The following is a 20,519-nucleotide window of genomic DNA, read 5'->3' as shown; positions in this document are numbered from 1 at the left end:
TGTACTTGTAACACAAGTTGTTTAACACAGGTTGTTTAACACATTAAACACGGGTTTAATGGTTGTACTTGTAACACAATGGTACCAAATAAAACATATAGTATTTATTTTTACTTTCCATAGTAAACACACACAATTCAATACTATCTCTTCAAAAACTGTATCAAACTTCAAAGTAAATAAAATGGTATATACTTTTTTATATGAGACAGGAGAAATGACATTACAAAATATTAAGATAAGACGTCACAAGGGTTAACGCGCTTTTTCGATCGTTTAATACAGGGTGAGTCATGAGGAACTGTACATACTCCTACCTCCTATAGAGGCTCCTATGGGGAATATCAAATGACCATTAAAAAGTGTCTGCTCCCATTGTTTAATAATATACAGGGCGAGTTTGGCATTTTGACAGAAATTTGTATTCGTCATAATTTTTGAACGGTCAGATCGATGTGTCTCTTATTTTGGTCAATCGTTACATTATTACCACCTAATCAACTAATTTATTCAAACTAGAAAAAAATCAGGTCCGGCTTCAAAAAAATTAGTTCGTTTGGGTCTTAGAAAAAAATTCACCCTGTATACGTTTTTTGAAAACTATAAATATGAATTTTACAAATTAGACAAATAAGCAATTAAAATGACATATTTATTTTTTCCCCACACGATTACTAATTTTTTTTAACAAATATTTAATTTATGTTACCACCCAATCAACTGATTTTCTCAAACTAGAAAAAAATCAGGCCCGGATTTAAAAAATTAGTTCGTTTTGGTCTTAGAAAAAATTTCACCCTGTATACGCTTTTTGAAAACTCTAGTATGAATTTTACAAATTAGACAAATAGGCAAATAAAATGGCGTATTTATTTTTTCCCCACACGATTACTTAATTTTTTATTAAAAAATCAAATTTGTCAAAATCGGAATTTTACCATAAAGATAAAAAAAAATTAAACAACGTTTTTCTTAAAATGAAAAGCTTCACCATTTTTTTTCTATACCACGTCTAGATCTAAAACCCATAACACTTATCTTTGGATTCTATAGTTTAACATAGACGTGATCAAATAGATAAATTTTAAATTTTTTCACTTAATTTTTGCGATTTAACTTTGCAATTCACGAATCTGCACCTTTTATTTTCAAAAATTCATAACTTTTATGAAAAGAAGACTGAAAGTCTACAACAATTTTCATAGTCTTCACAATGGTAAGAGACATGTGCTGTAAAAATTTCAGAAAAAAAAATATTAAAATGGAACAGAGTTGTAGTGAGTTAAACTGTGATTTCATTTTTTTTTTTCATTTTTATGTTACAATTCCGATTTTGACAGATTTGATTTTTTAATAAAAAATTAAGTAATCGTGCGGGGAGAAAAATAAAGATGCCATTTTAATTGCCTATTTGTCTAATTTTTAAAATTCATATTAGACATTTCAGAAAGCGTATACAGGGTGAAATTTTGTCTAAGACCAAAACGAATTTATTTTTTAAATCCGGGCCTGATTTTTTTTAGTTTGAATAAATCAGTTGACTGGGTGGTAACATAAATTAAATATTTGTTAAAAAAAATTAATTTTTGTAATAAAAGTTATTTTTTTTTAAATCTATGGTTCACTTTTCCAAACTTTTAATTATTCATAGTCAATTTTGATTTTTTTATAAAAAATTAAGTAATCGTGTGGGGAAAAAAATAAATATGCCATTTTAATTGCCTATTTGTTTTATTTGTAAAATTCATATTAGAGTTTTCAAAAAGAGTATACAGGGTGAATTTTTTTCTAAGACTAAAACGAACTAATTTTTTAAATCCGGGCCTGATTTTTTTCTAGTTTGTATAAATCAGTTGATTGGATGGTAACATAAATTAAATAATTGTTCAAAAAAAATTAATTTTTGTAATAAAAGTTATTTTTTTTAATCTATGGTTCACTTTACCAAACTTTTAATTCATAGTCAAATTTGATTTTTTTATAAAAAATTAAGTAATCGTGTGGGGAAAAAATAAATATGTCATTTTAATTGCTTATTTGTCTATTTTGTAAAATTCATATTATAGTTTTCTAAAAGCGTATACAGGGTGAAATTTTTTCTAAGACCCAAACGAACTAATTTTTTTGAAGCCGGACCTGATTTTTTTCTAGTTTTAATAAATTAGTTGATTAGGTGGTAATAGTGTAACGATTGACCAAAATAAGAGACACATCGATCTGACCGTTCAAAAATTATGACGAATACAAATTTCTGTCAAAATGCGAAACTCGCCCTGTATATTATTAAACAATGGGAGCATACACTTTTTAATGGTCATTTGTTATTCCCCATAGAAGCCTCTATACGAGCTAGGAGTATGTACAGTTCCTCATGACTCACCCTGTATGATTTAAATACACAAAAGATTTTAAATTTGTGCTTCTAAATTATTATGAGTTTTTGAGGCGTGAAATTTTGGAAATCTTATTTTTAGGCTATTGATTATGATACTATAGAAAGGAACTACAACGTTAACGGGGTTTTATTATTTCATATGGTATACGATTCTCTATATATGAAAAAACCGCGGAGTGCTACCATTTAAAGGGGTGCGTTTTTGAGAAATGGGTGAATTAGTCCCTGGGCACAGGTTACATTAGGGTGAGTTCTATGCACTTTTGGTACAAACACGTCTACATAAAAATTGTTCCTGGTTAAATTTCCTATCTAAATATAACTTTTCAAAGTCAAAGATACTTTTTTTTACAAAAATATATTCAAAAGAAAAAGCCAAAAAAACTCAAAAGAAATTTTGTTTTTTGTCCCATAACTTTTGTCCACGGGAATATAGGTATAGACATTGCTTCACAGAAAAAAAACTTACATATTTTCTCTTTAGAATGATGTTTGGTAGAGGTCACTAGGATTTACAGTTTTCGAAATATGATTTTTCAAAGTTCGCCACTCACAGCAATTTTGGGCAATTTTCCTTGTTATTTCGCAAATATTGTTCTGTAACTTTTTTCTACGTAACTTTAGGCATATGCAATGGTACATGTAAGAGGAATAGAAATCAATTATCTTTAAAATTTTCTACTGTATAATGTTGTACGACTTCTTTTAAAGAGGTTATCTTTTTCAAGACTTTATACTTTTAACGATTATTTTTTAAGTTTCCTATTATAACTTTTTTTCTACATTTAGATATATATTAAAAAATAAAAAAGAAAGCTTATTCTGTTTACTGGTGTATGGTGTATTATAAAAAATTCTAGGATTATTTTTGAATAAGATATGCTTTTTCAAAATGTAATAAGTACTTGCAACGATTTTTGATTTTAGGATTATTTTTTCCTCATTATAACTTTTTTATGTGATTGTGTGTTATGATTGAATCTTATTTTTTATAGGTAATACTTTGGATCCACTTGACTCGGCCGGGCAAACTTCAAAATATGGATTAATTCCAATATTTACTGTCAAAGCTCCTGCACCACAAGCTTTGCTTGAAAAAATAGCATGTAAATGTACCAAAGGATGTACAAAAAACTGCGGTTGTAGGAAGATAGGAATTAGTTGTTCAATATTCTGCAAAGGGTGCATGTGCATGGGTACTAATTGTGGGAACTCTAAGATAACTGAGGTGTCAGAGGAAGATATTGAAGCTAATGCTAACGAAGAGATGAACTTTGATTTTGAAAATTTTGTAAATGTCAACGTTTAAATAATTTTAACTAAAGTGATGTTTTTTAAAACTAATGTTTATGTAATTTTTGTATTTTTGTAAAAGAAATAATTTTAAATAATACAGGTAAAAAAATATCAAAGAATCACTCGGTTTCCATTACATATTTAAATATAGATGATACACCATTTTAAAGAACAGAAAGTAACCCTTTTTTATTGAGCAATATATAGTATATTCATGTACAAGAAAAAAAAAGTTATAATGAGAAATTTCAAAATAAATCGTAAAAAATGTAAAAAATACTATTTTTTATATTAGGTATTAAATAATATATAATATAATATTATATTATATATACTATATGTAATATAATATTATATAATATATAATATATTATATAATATTATTTTATTTTTTATATTATATTATAAAAAATCGTTAAAAGTATAAAACCTTGAAAAACCATAATCTCTTTAAAAAAAGTCGTACAACGTTATACAGTAGACCATTTTAACGACGTTCTACACCTTCGTTGCGGGGTATGCCTCTCAGAGGAAAGGGGGGGAAACTTATATGCAAGCGAAAGTTGGTAACAATGCATTTATAGCAGAATACTCAAATCATATGTTTCAGTATTGAATACTTTATAAAAATAAATTATAATAAATTACGGAAATTACGGAATTAATTATAATAAATAAATTAAAAATAAATGGTACGGTAAACAATTCTCATTTTTTCATATGTTATTCCTTACAAAAAAACCTTTAATTTAAGCACAAATAATTAAAAATCGTAAATTTGGGTAAAAAGTTATTTACTTTTTAAGAATTCCCATAAGAGCCCATGTTAAAACTTAACTTGGACCCTTAACAGTAATTAAACGGCACGGTAAAACAATTTTCAAAAAAATCAAATCTTAGTTTTTTGAAGTAAACTATAACATACTAAAATTTCATGCAAATCCTTAATTCTTTGCCGAAGGTGTAGAACGTCGTTAAAGGTAATTGATTGCTATTCCTATTACGTGTACCATTGCATATACCTAAAGTTACGTAGAAAAAAGTTACAGAACAATATTTGCAAAATAACAAGGAAAATTGCCCAAAATTGCTGTGAGTGGCGAAATTTGAAAAATCATATTTCGAAAACTGTAAATCCTAATTACCTCTACTAAACATCATTTTAAAGAAGAAATATGTAGGTTTTTTTTCTGTAAAGCAATGTCTATACCTATATCCTCGTGGACAAAAGTTATGTGACAAAATACAAAATTTCTTTCTTTTGGGTTTCTTTGTGCTTTTTCTTTTGAATATATTTTTGTAAAAAAAAGTATCATTGACTTTAAAAAGTGATATTTAGATAGGAAATTTAACCAGGAACAATTTTTATGTAGATATGTTTGTACCAAAAGTGCATAGAACTCACCCTAATGTAACCTGTGCCCAGGGACTAATTCACCCATTTCTCAAAAACGCACCCCTTTAAATGGTAGCACTCCGCGGTGTTTTCATATATAGATGTCCATTGACCATATGGAATAATAAAACCCCGTTAACGTTGTGGTTCCCTTTAGCTATCGTATTTTGAATATGATCAATAGCCTATTTTAAACGAAACTGAGTATTATTATTTGATTAAATAAAAATGTGGAAGTTCCCTATTAGTTGAGATATCTGCTATATTTAACGATTTATCTATAAATAAACATATTTTAGAGGGCATAAAATGCTAATATTACCCGTATGCACGCTAATGGTGAATATAAAATTCTTAATTTTATGTCAAAAAATCGGCAATACAGTGGAACCTCGATTATCCGTCTCTCTATTAACCGTCACCTCTATTAACCGTCAGGGTCCATACCTACATAAGTTATATTGACTACATAAGTAAAAATTTAGTCATCAATTCATTTTGTTTGAGCATTGCGATAAGCCAAACTAAATTCGTTGAAATGTACACGTGCAGTTATGCCACCATCGCATTTTTTTATGTAAATAATTTTTGTTCTTATTCAGGGCTCTGGATTAAATTTTAATTTAAATAGGTGATAAATAATCACCTATTTAATAATCGGTGATAAATAATCACGGAAAATAAAAATGCACAGCACAATAATTATTACAGTCAATATCTGTGTGTCACCATAATTAAATTTTATTCAAATTCGAACATTGATTGTGTCACTTAGTCATTTGATCAATTAAGTTTTGTTAATGTTCTGTTAACCGTCTTTTCGATTATCCATCATACCCTTGGTCCGGTGCCCTGACGGATAACCTAGGTTCCACTGTAACTACCTCTTAAAACCTACCAAATTTCATTTTCATATCTTAACTGGTTTTAGTGCAGTAAATAAATCGTCAGTTTGTAAGAAAAAATTCAACATCCCGTATCTCTGAAACGAAACATTTGTAAACATACGTTTATAAAGCAAACTGTCATTATCTTTGCTTGCAGAATTACCCCTTAAAGTTTGTCGCACTTATTTAGAAACACTGTGTATTGATGAAGAACATGTCTAGTTGTTAAAGTACCTAACTTTTTTATTATCCAACATAAACGAATGAATCAAAAAACAGAATAGTTGGGTTTTAATTTCAGTATTTTATAAATCCTAGAATATTCCACAGTGTGATGCAAACTTTGAGAAAACAACACAGTTTGATTCGTACACCCGGTATACAATAAAAATTTACCTGTTTAGCAACAATATTATTACATCGGTATTGTTAAAGAATCAGGCTATAACATATTAAAAAAATCACTTAAATCGGCCAACAGGTTTAGGAAATACGATACATAAAAAATGACCAAATTTTTAAGTGGGTCGATTTCTATGCACGTAAGTTTAGTTGCAAGAACAATAGAAGAATTACAACGATTACTTACAAACATAAATATTGCTTGCAACAATTATGGCATAAATATCAATATAAAAAAACCAAGTAGTATATTATGGTCTTCAGTAAAAACATGACACAACCAGCACATAGTATAAATGGCATTCAAATTGAAAAAAGTATCAAGTTACAAATACTTAGGAACTTTAATAAACAAACCTGGATACCAAAACAATGAAATAAAAAGACGTATCGAAATTGCTAGGGCCACCTTCATAAAGATGAGAAAATTCTTCTGTATGCAACAGAGATATAGGCATCCCTCTACGATTATGAATGGTAAGAGACTACTTATTTAACACGCTATTATACGGTGTAAAGGCCTGGACTCTCAAGTAGAACAACATAAAAAATATTGAAAGTTTCTAGATGTAAAAGACGGTAGTACCGTCGAATGCTGAAGATAAGTTGGGTTGAAAGAATCACAAACCTTGAAGTAATACGAAGGATAGGAAAAGACCCAGAAATTTTGTTACGGATTAAACGAAGAAAACTCGAATATTTGGGTCACCTGATGAGAGGACATAAAGAATATGCTTCATTAAAAAATTACTTCAAAATATAATTCAAGGATAAATAGAAGGAAAACGGAATCCATTCAGTAGGATGTCATGGTTGCGGAATTTGAGGGAATGATTTAGCTGCACCACTGATGAATTCTTTAGGTCAGCTGTAAACAAGGTCAGGATATCCTTGATGATGTCCAATCTCCGATAGGAGTGGCACAAGAAGAAGTAGCCAAAAGTTCAACAACATATTTCAGATTTAAATCTAGTTAAAAGATCAAATAATAATTAAATTCAAAAATTAAGTAATACTTAAAGATATCAGTTGAAATTAATATAAAACAATTAAGAATTAAATAAAGTGTACCCACCTTTAGAGACTTAGGTTGCTGTTTCAGTTCTAGAGCATGTTTCTTCCTCATTTCCCGTTCAGTTCGCTTCATATATTCTGCCTGGTTAGCCAATTCTGTATCATGTTGATTTTTAACCTACAAATAAATAATTAGAATATGACAATTTCATCTCAGTATTGATAAACACCGTGCCGGTCAATGCATAGGACCGTGCCGGTCCTAGCTTGCGTGGGGGAGGAGCTATGAACTGAGTAGGGGCTCTTCAGTACTTCACGGAAGACGGACTGGACTGGGAGGGGGATGTCCTCAACCCCGACACGGCGCGTCCCAATGGCTGATAGGGAACGTTCCTGCAGGTCAGGTATGAATAAGGCTGAGGGCATGACATAGGGCAGCAGCTACGTCATTATTGAATTTGATACTGGGGCTGTGTGATTCATACAGGTCTGGTGTAAAATACTCACAGGCGGCAACTACATCTTAGTTCAACCGGCTGTGATACTGCGATCAGACAGGCAACGGGAAACCACCTGATTATCTTCCCAGAGAGCGTTATGAAATGACGACTAGGCAAGGAAATTCTGTGCTTTGCAATCCGGCTAGCAACCGGCACCGTATCGATTCCGGGTCGAATGGTGTGAAATGGGCGACCGGGCAGATGATTGTGGACGACCAGGCAATATGTGCGAAATGGGATACTGGAAGATCAAACTTAGCATTACGTAAAAAACACCGCATCGCAACATGGAATGTTAGGGGTCTGATAGAGCCAGGTAAATTGTATATATTAGAAAATGAACTGATCAAGGAGAAGATAGATATCTGCGGGATATCTGAGACACACTGGGAAGGCCAAGGACATTGGGAGGCCACTCACATAAAGTTTTCATGTCAGGAGCTAACAAATCAGGACAAAAAGGCGTAGCAATATTAATTCAAAAACGTTGGGCAAAATATGTACATGAATACCTTCCGATAAACGATCGTATAATAAAAATAACCCTAAACGCTAAACCAGTCAAAATGCACATTATACAAGTATAAATGCCAACATCCGAAGCGACAGAAGATATAGTAGAAGAAACATACCATCTGATACATGAAACCATCTCTAATATACCTAAGAAAGAACCAATGATGATAATAGGAGATTGGAACGCAAAAATAGGAAGAACGAAAGTAGACGAACATTTGAAAGGAACAATAGGTGAGCATGGCTTAGGCGAGCGAAATGACGAGGTGAACGGCTCCTTCAATTTGCCATCGATATGGATCTCAGTATAGTAAACACAATGTTTAAACATCATCCGCGAAGATTATCAACATGGTCTTCGCCTGGAGGACGATACAAGAACCAAATAGATTATATTCTTATCACTAAACGATGAAGGAGCTCTGTAACCAATGTGAAGACAAAACCAGCTGCAGACTGTGGTTCGGACCATAAAATGCTACAAGCAGAATTTCGCATTAAGTTGCAAAGTAAAACAATTGTAAACAAAAGACAAAAATTGGTTTCAAAACACCCGGAAAAGTTTAGAGAGGCACTAGCAAAAGCTGACCTACCAGCGACTACCGGAGACCCTGACAAAACGTGGGAATATACAAAGAAGTTGATAACCGAAGCCATCAACAATACAAACCCCAAAGAAAAAATAGATAGGAAAAAACATTGGATGACTGAAGAAACTCTCAACCTTGTTGAAGAAAGACGAAAACTTAGAAACGGCACGTCAAATTCAATACAAAAAGAAATAGAGATAAGCACCATAAATACAACTATAAAACACTTGTGCAGAAGGGACAAAAATAATTATATAAAAAGCATATGTGAACAACTAGAGGAACATGCTGACCGCCAAGAATCTAGAGAACTTTTCTCAAAAGTCAAATATCTAGCGAGAGAACTCAAACCACAGACACAGATCATCAAAGATAATAGTGGAATACCATAACAAACCCAGACGGTATCGCAGAGGTGTGGAAACAATATTGTGAAATACTATTCTCTAACAACGACCCAGACCATAATACAGAAAAAAGAAGTTATGAAAAAGAACCTCAAATATTGAAATCAGAAATTGAATCGGCAATAAAAAAGCTAAAATGTAGAAAAGCACAAGGAGAGGATGGAATAACACCTGAAATACTCAAAGAAATGGGAGAATTAGGGACGGAAGTAATGCTTAGAATTTGCAATGAGATCTGGAATACCGGAAAGTGGCCAAATGACTGGGGTAAACTCACGTTTATTCCCATATACAAAAAAGGTTCTCCGACAGATTGCAGTAATTACCGTACAGTAGCGTTGATATCTCACGCGAGCAAAGTACTTCTAACAATAATCAATGAAAGATTAAAATCCATTCTCTTACCGCAAATTCCCCAAGAACAATGCGGATTCGTCCCAGGTAGGGGAACAAGAGAACACATTCTTAATATTCGTCAAATTATCGAAAAATCTCGAGAGTTTAACATAGAAACATATTTGTGCTTTGTTGACTACTCCAAGCCCTTCGATAACGTAAAATGGGATAAAATGTGGCATATACTTAGAGAAATGGGTACGCCAGAACATCTAATCTATATATTACAAGCACTTTATGTAAATAACACCGCTAATGTAAGAGTTAATAACGTGGTTTCGAAAAATTTCAAATTAAAATCTGGAGTACGGCAGGGATGTATAATATCCCCCATTCTATTCAATATATATAGTGAACACATTATGCGTCAAGTTTTTGAGGAATGGCAAGGTGGAGCAACGATAGGAGGAAGAAAAATAAAAAACCTACGTTATGCTGATGACACTGTTATATTGGCGTCTTCACCAGAAGAACTGGAAGAAATTATAAATAGGCTAGGAACGGTTACGGAATATGGTTTGAAAATAAATATACAGAAAAGCAAAGTAATGATCATCGATAGAATCAGAAACAACCAACCGGAGATAAGAGACTTGGCAGGTTACGAAGTGGTCAGACAATTTAATTACTTAGGCTCCGTTATTACTAACAGTGGAGGATGCGAAGACGAGATTCGTAGGCGCATCATAATGGCCAGATCGGCAACAGCCAAACTCACAAAAATATGGAAGAATACTGACCTTACAAAAAATACAAAATTACGCCTTGTCCGAGCGTTAATATTTCCTATCGCCACCTACGCTTCAGAGACTTGGACCATCAAAAAAGTAGATTCAAAACGTATAATGGCATTTGAAATGTGGGTCTACCGGAGAATGTTGCGCATACCATGGACCGCACATCGCACAAATAATTCAATATTAGGCGAACTTAACATAAAAACTAGACTCAGCACAACTATCAACCAAAATATACTGAGATATTTTGGACATATAACTAGAAGAAGAGAAGGCATGGAACGAATGATAGTTGAAGGCAACGTACAGGGCAGAAGATCCAGAGGAAGGTCTCCATTACGATGGTCGGACCAAATAAAGGACATGACTGGTTACTCATTCTCCGAAGCAAAACAACACGCACAGGAGAGAGAGAACTGGACAAAAATAGTCAAACGACTTACATGACGCCACTACATCCTTACGAAGGAGAACAGATAGAGGAGGAGGATTGATAAACAAGACCCGATACAGCCACAACACAAAGACTACTGGAAACGGCAGAGATGAGACTACTGAGGAATTACAGGAAATACGCTGAGAGATTGAAAGAGGAGTGAAGACATTAGAAGACAATGTAAAGAACATTGTATAAATGAATGGACACTAAATAGAAAAAAATAAGGGAATAACCACATAAACAGAATGAGGGAGACACGTGTGGTCAAAAGAACAAGAGATAAATCTTACAATCGGTAGAAGTATCCACCGGCCGCGCAAAAGATGGAGTGACAACCTTCCATAGAGATATCAATACGCCAATGAACAAGCAGAATTGCTTTTTAAATAGGACGACGAAGAAGAAATAAATTACAAAAAATCAAACACAAATGTAAAAAAAGAGAACGGTGTTATTTTAAACTACTAACAAAAAAAATTAACTCCAGTGTTTCAAAATCCAAGGCGAAGGATAGAAGGAATGGAAGCTGATTCTGTAACAGGCCAAGACCCATCATTGGTTGTAGAGGCAATAATGATGATGATGATTCCAAAGCAATTCATCCTTCAAGTAATGTAGTCAAAACCTGTCTTATGTTATGCTTTTATTGATGGTAAGAATTACCCCGTCAAAATAGCCCCGTCGAAAAAGCTCCGACAAAATAGCCTGCAGACAAAATAGCCGCGGAATAATAGCTAGCCCCCAAAATAACCCCGACAAAATAGTTCCGACAAAAAAGCTCCCTTCAGAATTCATCATGAAATAATCCCTTAAAAATACATTTTTTCGGAAATGGTAATTATCCTCTATTCAGATGTCTTTTCAGAGAACACGAACCCTGTCTTCTGCTTCGATTAAAGGTGTTCTGCTTTTCGATTAAATTCACTGTTCAAGCCAGCTCCCGCCAGCCATCTGCCTCTTAGTCGGAGAGATAGAAGCGGATTTTGTGCGTGATAAGTAATATGGAAAAACTAAACGGGGATATGTTGAATTAGTTGTGTACATGACTTTCACCAACTACCGGAAACCAGAGTTGGGGCCGAGGGTAGTTATAAGGGGTCAAAGTCGCGCATTTTATAATTTTTTTTATGACGCTCATGATCGAGATAGTGCACCAAAATTTGGGAATAAGTAGGTCATGACGTAACTAAGTAAAATCTCTAGGGGCGAAACGCTGCGTGGCCGACAAAGGGGTGGGGGTAGGGGTGAATATAAAAAATATAAAGGGTTTTTTGCGACGTTCGTGATTGAGATAGTGGATCAAAATTTGGGAATAAGTAGATCATGACATTACTAAGTAAAATCCCCAGAGCCGGAAACCAGAGTTGGGGGTGAGGGTAGTTATAAAGGGTCAAAGTCGCCGTTTTTATTATTTTTTTTGTGACGCTCATGATCGAGAGAGTGCACCAAAATTTGGGAATAAGTAGGTTATGACGTAACTAAGTAAAATCTCCAGGCGTGGCACGCTGCGTGGCAGACAAAGGGGTGGGGCAGGGGTGAATAAAAAAAATATAATGGTTTTTTTGCGACGTTCGTGATTGAGAGAGTGTACCAAAATTTGGGAATAAGTAGATTATGACATAAGTAAAATCCTCAGAGCCGGAAATCAGAGTTGGGCATGAGGGTAGTTATAAGGGGTCAAAATCGCCGTTTTTATTATTTTTTTTGTGACGCTCATGACCGAGATAGTGCAGCAAAATTTGGGATTAAGTAGGTCATGAGGTAACTAAATACAATATCCAGGGGTGGAACCGTGCGTGGCCGATAAAGGGGTGGGAGTAGGTGTGAATATAAAAAATATAAGGGGATTTTGCGACGTGCTAGATTGTGATAGTGTACCAAAATTTATGAATAAGTAGACCATGTCTTAGCTAAGTAAAATCCCCAGAGCCGGAAAGCAGAGTTGGGGATGAGGGTAGTTTTAAGGGGCCAAAGTCGCAGTGTGTATTATTTTTTTGTGACCCGGCACAACATTTGTCCCCCACGGAGCGTTCCGCCCCTGAAGATTTTACTTAGTTACGTCATAACCTACTTACTCCCAAATTTTGGTGCACTATCTCCATCATGAGCGCCACAAAAAAATAATAAAAAGCGCGAATTTTACCCCTTATAACTACCCTCGTCCGCCACTCTGGTTTTCGCCTCTGGGAATATTACTTACTTATGTCATGGTCTACTTATTCCCAAATTTTGGTGCACTATCTCAATCACGAACGTCGCAAAAAACCCCTTACATTTTTTTATATTCACCCCTGCCCCACCCCTTTGTCGGCCACGCAGCGTTCCACTCCTGGAGATTTTACTTAGTTACGTCATGACCTACTTATTCCCAAATTTTGGCGCGCTATCTCGATCACGAGCGTCACAAAAAAAAATAATAAAAAACGGAACTTTGACCCCTTATAACTACCTTCCTTCCCCACTTTGGTTTCCGGCTCTGGGGATTTTAATTATTTATGTCATGGTCTACTTATACCCAAATTTTGGTGTACTATCTCAATCTAGAACGTCGCAAAAACCCCTTATATTTTTTATATTCCACCCCTTTATCGGCCACGCAGCGTTCCACCCCTGGAGATTATACTTAGTTACCTCATAACCTACTTATTCCCAAATTTTGGTGCACTATCTCGATCATGAGCGTCACAAAAAAAAAATAAAAACGGCGACTTTGACCCCTTATAACTACCCTCGTCCCCCACCTCGGGTTTCCGGCTCTTAGGATTTTACTTAGTTATGTTATGGTCTATATATTCCCAAATTTTGGTGCACTATCTCAATCACGAACGTCGCAAAAAACCCCTTACATTTTTTTATATTCACCCCTGCCCCACCCCTTTGTCGGCCACGCAGCGTTCCACTCCTGGAGATTTTACTTAGTTACGTCATGACCTACTTATTCCCAAATTTTGGCGCGCTATCTCGATCACGAGCGTCACAAAAAAAAAATAATAAAAAACGGAACTTTGACCCCTTATAACTACCTTCCTTCCCCACTTTGGTTTCCGGCTCTGGGGATTTTAATTATTTATGTCATGGTCTACTTATACCCAAATTTTGGTGTACTATCTCAATCTAGAACGTCGCAAAAACCCCTTATATTTTTTATATTCCACCCCTTTATCGGCCACGCAGCGTTCCACCCCTGGAGATTATACTTAGTTACCTCATAACCTACTTATTCCCAAATTTTGGTGCACTATCTCGATCATGAGCGTCACAAAAAAAAAATAAAAACGGCGACTTTGACCCCTTATAACTACCCTCGTCCCCCACCTCGGGTATCCGGCTCTTAGGATTTTACTTAGTTATGTTATGGTCTATATATTCCCAAATTTTGGTGCACTATCTCAATCACGAACGTCGCAAAAAACCCCTTACATTTTTTTATATTCACCCCTGCCCCACCCCTTTGTCGGCCACGCAGCGTTCCACTCCTGGAGATTTTACTTAGTTACGTCATGACCTAGTTATTCCCAAATTTTGGCGCGCTATCTCGATCACGAGCGTCACAAAAAAAATAATAAAAAACGGAACTTTGACCCCTTATAACTACCTTCCTTCCCCACTTTGGTTTCCGGCTCTGGGGATTTTAATTATTTATGTCATGGTCTACTTATACCCAAATTTTGGTGCACTATCTCAATCACGAACGTCGCAAAAAACCCCTTATATTTTTTATATTCACCCCTACCCCCACCCCTAGCCCCTAGAGATTTTACTTAGGTACGTCATGACCTACTTATTACCAAATTTTGGTGCACTATCTCGATCATGAGCGTCATAAAAAAATAATAAAATCCGCGACTTTGACCCCATAACTACCCTCGGCCCCAACTCTGGTTTCCGGCCGTTGGTGAAAGTCATGTACACAACTAATTCAACATATCCCCGTATAGTTTTTCCATATTACTTATCACGCACAAAATCCGCTCCCAGCTCTTAGACTATCTTGGAAGTTTGAACACTTAATTTAAGCGAAAATCAATGTTTATTTGTGATATAAACATTTTTGTCTGATTTCTGACGGCAGTAAAATGTATTTTGAATTAAACAAATTACATACATTCTTCTTTTTTTTTTGTCAAATAATTTAAATTAAAAAAAAAGTTTTTGGACACCTTGTATAAATAATAATTATGTAAATGTATATACTACTGAATAGAGAATTAAATATCCTTTCAAATGAGCTAGCACACGACCCCTATTCTTATTCAAAAAAGCATCGATTGCGTCATCACGCCCAGATAGATGACATCACTAGTATGACATACAGGGTGTTTGGTAAAGAATGGGCCATAACTTAATTTTAGAATCCTGAGGTTAAAATAGGTCGATTTAAGCTAACTGACCTTAGTACTAAAATTCATAATAACCGAAATACAAGGTGTCAAAGTTAAACTTTTATTTTACTTATTTTTGAATATTTCCTGACATGCATGGGATAACAACACGAAATTTGGTAAGTGGTGCTGGTACTATTCACCTTACTAAATTATGCTAAACAAACGTTTCTGACTACTACCAGAGGCGTACGACGGGGGAACGTGAATGGTTGACCCCTCCCAAATTCTACGCAACTGGCGGAATTTGTATTTTAGTTTAATTTTTGGATTTACCAATACTATCTGTGTAAATAACATACTTTTCATTCATAACGATAAAGCCATTAGTTTTCGAGATTTTTGAAGCTAAAAACGAAGGAGCATAATACATTAATCAAAATAACTGTGCCTTTTTTATTTTTAACTTCAAATATCTCGAAAACTAATAACTTTATCGTTACGAATGAAGAGTGTATTATTTGCATAGAAAGTATAGAAGAATCTAAAAATTGTGCTAAAATAGCAGTTCCGTCAGTGGCGTAGAATTTGGGAAGGGTCAACCATTAACTTTCCCCTGTCGTACGCCTCTGGTATGAACCGGAAACGATTATTTAACATAATTTAGTAGGGTATACAGTAGGGTGCATCGAAAAAGGCGAAAAAAATTTTTTTTTGCGATGGAAAAGTAATACCTCACCAAAGTTGCCCAATCAACTATTAAGTATTTTGGTAAAATTTTTTCGAAATTGGAAAATATCTTCTGCCCCCCCCCCCCTCCCAAAAGAATTAAAAATTTTGAAAAAATGTTAAGAGACGAAAAAATTATTTCGAAACGAAAATGTAATAGCTCACAAAAGTTGCCTAAAACACTATTTAGTATTTTAGTAAAATTGCGTTGAAATAAAAAATATTTTCTGCCCCCCACGGAAACTAAAAATTAGAAAAAATAGATTAATATGCGAATTTCTTTTGTAAGAGAAATGTGATAGCTTGTAGAACTTGAATAAATAAATTCGGTTTAAATTGGAAAATATTTTCTGGTTTCACAAGGCTATTAAAAATTTAACTTAAGAAAAGTATAGTAAAATATTTTTATAACAAAATAGCCTAACTTATCCGTCTCCCTGACGTCACCCAAGTTTTTTAATACTAAAATAAATATAAAGTAAAGTACAAAATTAGGTATATAAATTACAAAAAAATATGGTATAAGCATTCTATTCAAAGATGTCTTCCGATTTAGCATAGTGAGGCATGGTTTTTCTGGAATCAATTCGAGTTTTATAAATCCATCCCTCGAATGATGTGTCACAAGCTTGACACATCATTCTACACATTGTTTGTGGCAGTGATATTTCTCCATCTCAATGTTAAACGGGTCTAAGTTAGGGTTCTTAATAAAATCTCGCAGATTGTCACTCGAAAATCTAGAGATATAAGTGGTTCTGTTCTGTAAGGTGATATTCTTGTTAGTTAATTAACTCAAAGTAGTCGTTTGAATAAAAATTTTTATATGATATAGTTTGAAGACCCTCACGTTTTTTGATTTGGTCACTGGCAAACTTCTTTTGATGTCCAAGGGCCCAAGGGGTAGATCATTTGAATGTCGCAGACATACAAACCACTGAAGCGGTTTTTTTAGATGTTCTTCTAACAGCCGTATTACATCACCCTTAACGCCAGTATCTACGACTGTTTCGTCACATGCAATAGCTGGATTTGATACTTCTTTCTGATATACCAAACAGGGGATACCCATATCCGAAATATTTGCACCCTGGCTCATGCACAAGTGTTATGTGTTCTTCCACGATCGATTGACAATAAATCTTGGTACTGTTTTTTACTTGAGCTAAAGTTTTGTCTTTGCGTCGGTAACTTTCTTCTTTTACCGTTGTTCTCTCTGATTATATTTGTTTTTGTTTTCCCTATCAATCGAGCTTATCACCATTTTTCTGAGACCTCTTTGATTTAATAGAAATTCGCGCTCATCCAGAGGCACTTTTTGAGATTTGCTACAAAGACAATTAGGTAATCAGAGTGTCACATTTGCATGCTGCAAGATTGAAACGTGTAGTTTTACTTTTGTTCTTAAAGAATTGAATTTTATTTTTGTAAAATTCACTGTTTTGCCTGTTCTTAAATGGTTTCATAAGTTTCATATATTTGTCATGATAGGCTTTTAAAATCTGAATAATTCTTGTATGTTAAATTATTGGAATTAAAGCCTTCTTCCATATTTCCTCCAATTTAATTGCAACCTGTTCGGCAATACCAGAAAATTCTGGATCTTTCTTGCTGAGTTTTTTATCCTCTTGCAACCACAAAACTTCATCGCTTGTTTGTATTTCGGTAAAATATTTTCAGGTATATTTGGTGGTTGCCCAAAAATGGGGCGGTCCACAGCACATCTTGATTTTATTCCCCATGGTCCTGGTTTATCTTAAGGCATAGCACCATACATAAGTTAAAATTACGGACTCACGAAGCGGGACATTTCAAAGGGGTTGGGGAGACTGAAAAAACAAATAAAACTTTAAATATCGTTTAAATTTGTAATTGACAACATTTTAAGTTTTCTTTAATTGATCTTAGATCGAGTTAGCGCACATTTTATTCCAAATAATATAAATTGAAATTTCCATAAAAATCAGATATTTAATAAAATTCAAGGTCGTTGGAAGAGCAGAAGATTCGCTTAGAAAAAAAAAATTAAAAATACTAATATGCTGAAAAATAACACTAGCAACTTTTTCAGACTATTAGATATAACATTTTCAACTTTTATTTTCATGCCTGTCAGGAAATATTAAAAAATAAATAAAATAAAAGTTTAACTTTGACACCCTGTATTTCGGTTATCAACTTTCGTACTAAGGTAAGTTAGCTTAAATCGACCTATTTTAACCTCAGGAATCTAAAGTTAAGCTATGGCCCATTCTTTACAAACACCCTGTATATACCAAAATATCGTAATTTAAAAATAAAAATCGACCTGTTTCAGAATGTTTCCTTAACGTCGCGGGTTTACGAAATAACGTTTTATTCCTTTTATATGCACCATATTGTATGTCTGAATTGCCGATATGAATGAGTCAGATTAAATTAAATTATTAGAAGAATTTTTTAATATTTTGTATTTTGACAACGACGTCCGAAGTGGAAATCGAAACGTTAATAAAATATTTTTTTTAAGTTAAATTGTGGCTTATTTCCCAACTAGAATAGTAATTTAAAATAAATGGTACCCCGTTAAAAGGTAAAACATTTTATTGGGGGTGTTTTCGCCGGGGCTGTTTTAGCCGGGGCTGTCTTGACCGGGGCTATTTTGTGTGCGATCTATTTTGTCGGGACTATTTTGCATACGGGCTATTTTGTCGAGGCTATTTTTAAGGGGCTTTTTTGACGGGGATGTTTTGAACGGGCCATTTTGACGGGTCACGGGTAAGGGTAGGTTATAATTAAGAACATATTACCCAAATGGCAAAATCTCTATTCAGACGGTTCTAAAGTATAAAAAATAAACTAAAAACACCAAACTAAATAGCATATCTACAGCTCCGAAGACTGCAAACCTAAAGAGGAACAAGAGTAATTCTACGAGCAATTACAAACTACCCTGCTCGAAATCGATCATGAAAAATCCTTAAGCCACATACGCGACTTTAATGTACGTTTAATGGGAAATTAAGTAGTTCCAGGGGTAAAACAAAGATTTAGAGAAGAATACATCAACGCAAATGGAGAACTAACTCATTACTAATGTAAAGACTATTAATACAATGGAAACTGACCTGCTCTTCTCTTAACGCATGTACGGCTTTCTGTTGCCGATATTCCAACTCTTGCGTTTTCTCGTGGTGCCGTAGCAGCATAGAGTGAGCCTGTTCTAACTGGTGTTGTCGTTTGTTTAATTCTTGTCTCAATAATTCTTGTTCTAATTGATGATAGGTCATCAATTTTTTTCTCCTGAATTTTCGTAGTTCCAGTTCGAGATACTCCTTCTGACAGCGCAACAACCGCTGTTCTTCTAGTGCATCTACTACTTTTAAGTTGTCTTTGTGAGTTCTGAAAAAAATGATTTTTAAAATTAATTATAACATGTAACTATACAGGGTGTAACAAAAATACAGGTCATAAATTAAATCACATATTCTGGAACCAAAAATAGTTCGAATGAACCTAACTTACCTTAGTACAAATATGCACACAAAAAAAGTTATAGCCCTTTGAAGTTACAAAATGAAAATCGTTTTTTCGAATATATCGAAAACTATTAGAGATTTTTTATTGAAAATGGATATGTGGCATTCTTATGGCAGGAGCATCGAAGAGAAAAATTATAGTGAAATTTGTGCTCCCCATAAAAATTTTATGGGGGTTTTGTTCCCTTAAACCCTCCAAACTTTTCTGTACGTTCCAATTAAATTATTATTGTGGTACCATTAGTTAGATTGAATATTTTTAAAACTTTTTTGGCTCTTAGTATTTTTTCGATAAGGCAGTTTTTGTCGAGTTGCGGCTTCTTTTTTAATATGTTTACATAAAAATTTTATGGGGGTTTTGTTCTTTTAAACCTCCCAAATGTTTGTGTACGCTCCAATTAAACTATTACTGCGATACCATTAGTTAAACAAAATGTTTTTAAAACTTTTTTGCCTCTTTGTATTTTTTCGAGAAGGCAACTTTTATCGAGATATGACTTCTTTTTTAATACGGTTCAAAATATACCTAAAAATGTAAATCATACATAAATTTTCATATTATTACTAACGTCTCCATAATCGTACTTAACCATATACAAATATGTGGTGGATTTGACAAATATTCAAAATATCTCGATAAGAACTGACTTTTCGAAAAAGTACTAAGAGCCAAAAAAGTTTTAAAAATATTTTGTTTAAGTAATGGTATCTCAGTAATAGTTTAATTGGAACGTACACAAAAGTTTGGGGGGGCTTAAAAGAACTAAACCCCCATAAAATTTTTATAGGGTGTCCAAATTTCACTATAATTTTTTCTTAAGATGCTACTGTCATAAGAATGCCATATGTCCATTTTCAATAAAAAATATTTAATAGTTTTCGATATATTGGAAAAAATCAATTTTCATTTTGTAACTTCAAAGGGTTGTAACTTTTTTTATATACACATTTGTACTAAGGTAAGTTAGGTTCAGT

General features: G+C 33.9%; 1 protein-coding gene across 2 annotated transcripts in view; it reads right to left on the bottom strand.

The window, feature by feature from the left end:
* Window positions 1–20,519, bottom strand: part of LOC114332943 (serine/threonine-protein kinase Tao) — a 166,514-nt gene that overhangs the window by 42,981 nt on the left and 103,014 nt on the right. For both annotated transcript variants that reach the window (XM_028282746.2, XM_028282745.2), the window contains exons 11-12: window positions 19,134–19,407; window positions 7,452–7,568 (exon numbers count right to left, since the gene is read on the bottom strand). In XM_028282746.2, coding sequence (XP_028138547.1) covers window positions 7,452–7,568; window positions 19,134–19,407 — 391 coding nt within the window. The remainder of the gene's footprint in view (window positions 1–7,451; window positions 7,569–19,133; window positions 19,408–20,519) is intronic.

The sequence above is a fragment of the Diabrotica virgifera genome, chromosome 4 (assembly GCF_917563875.1).
Source record: "Diabrotica virgifera virgifera chromosome 4, PGI_DIABVI_V3a".
Lineage (NCBI taxonomy): Eukaryota > Metazoa > Arthropoda > Insecta > Coleoptera > Chrysomelidae > Diabrotica > Diabrotica virgifera.
Note: the sequence above shows the minus strand (reverse complement) of the source record. Positions and strands in the feature narration are given on the sequence as shown.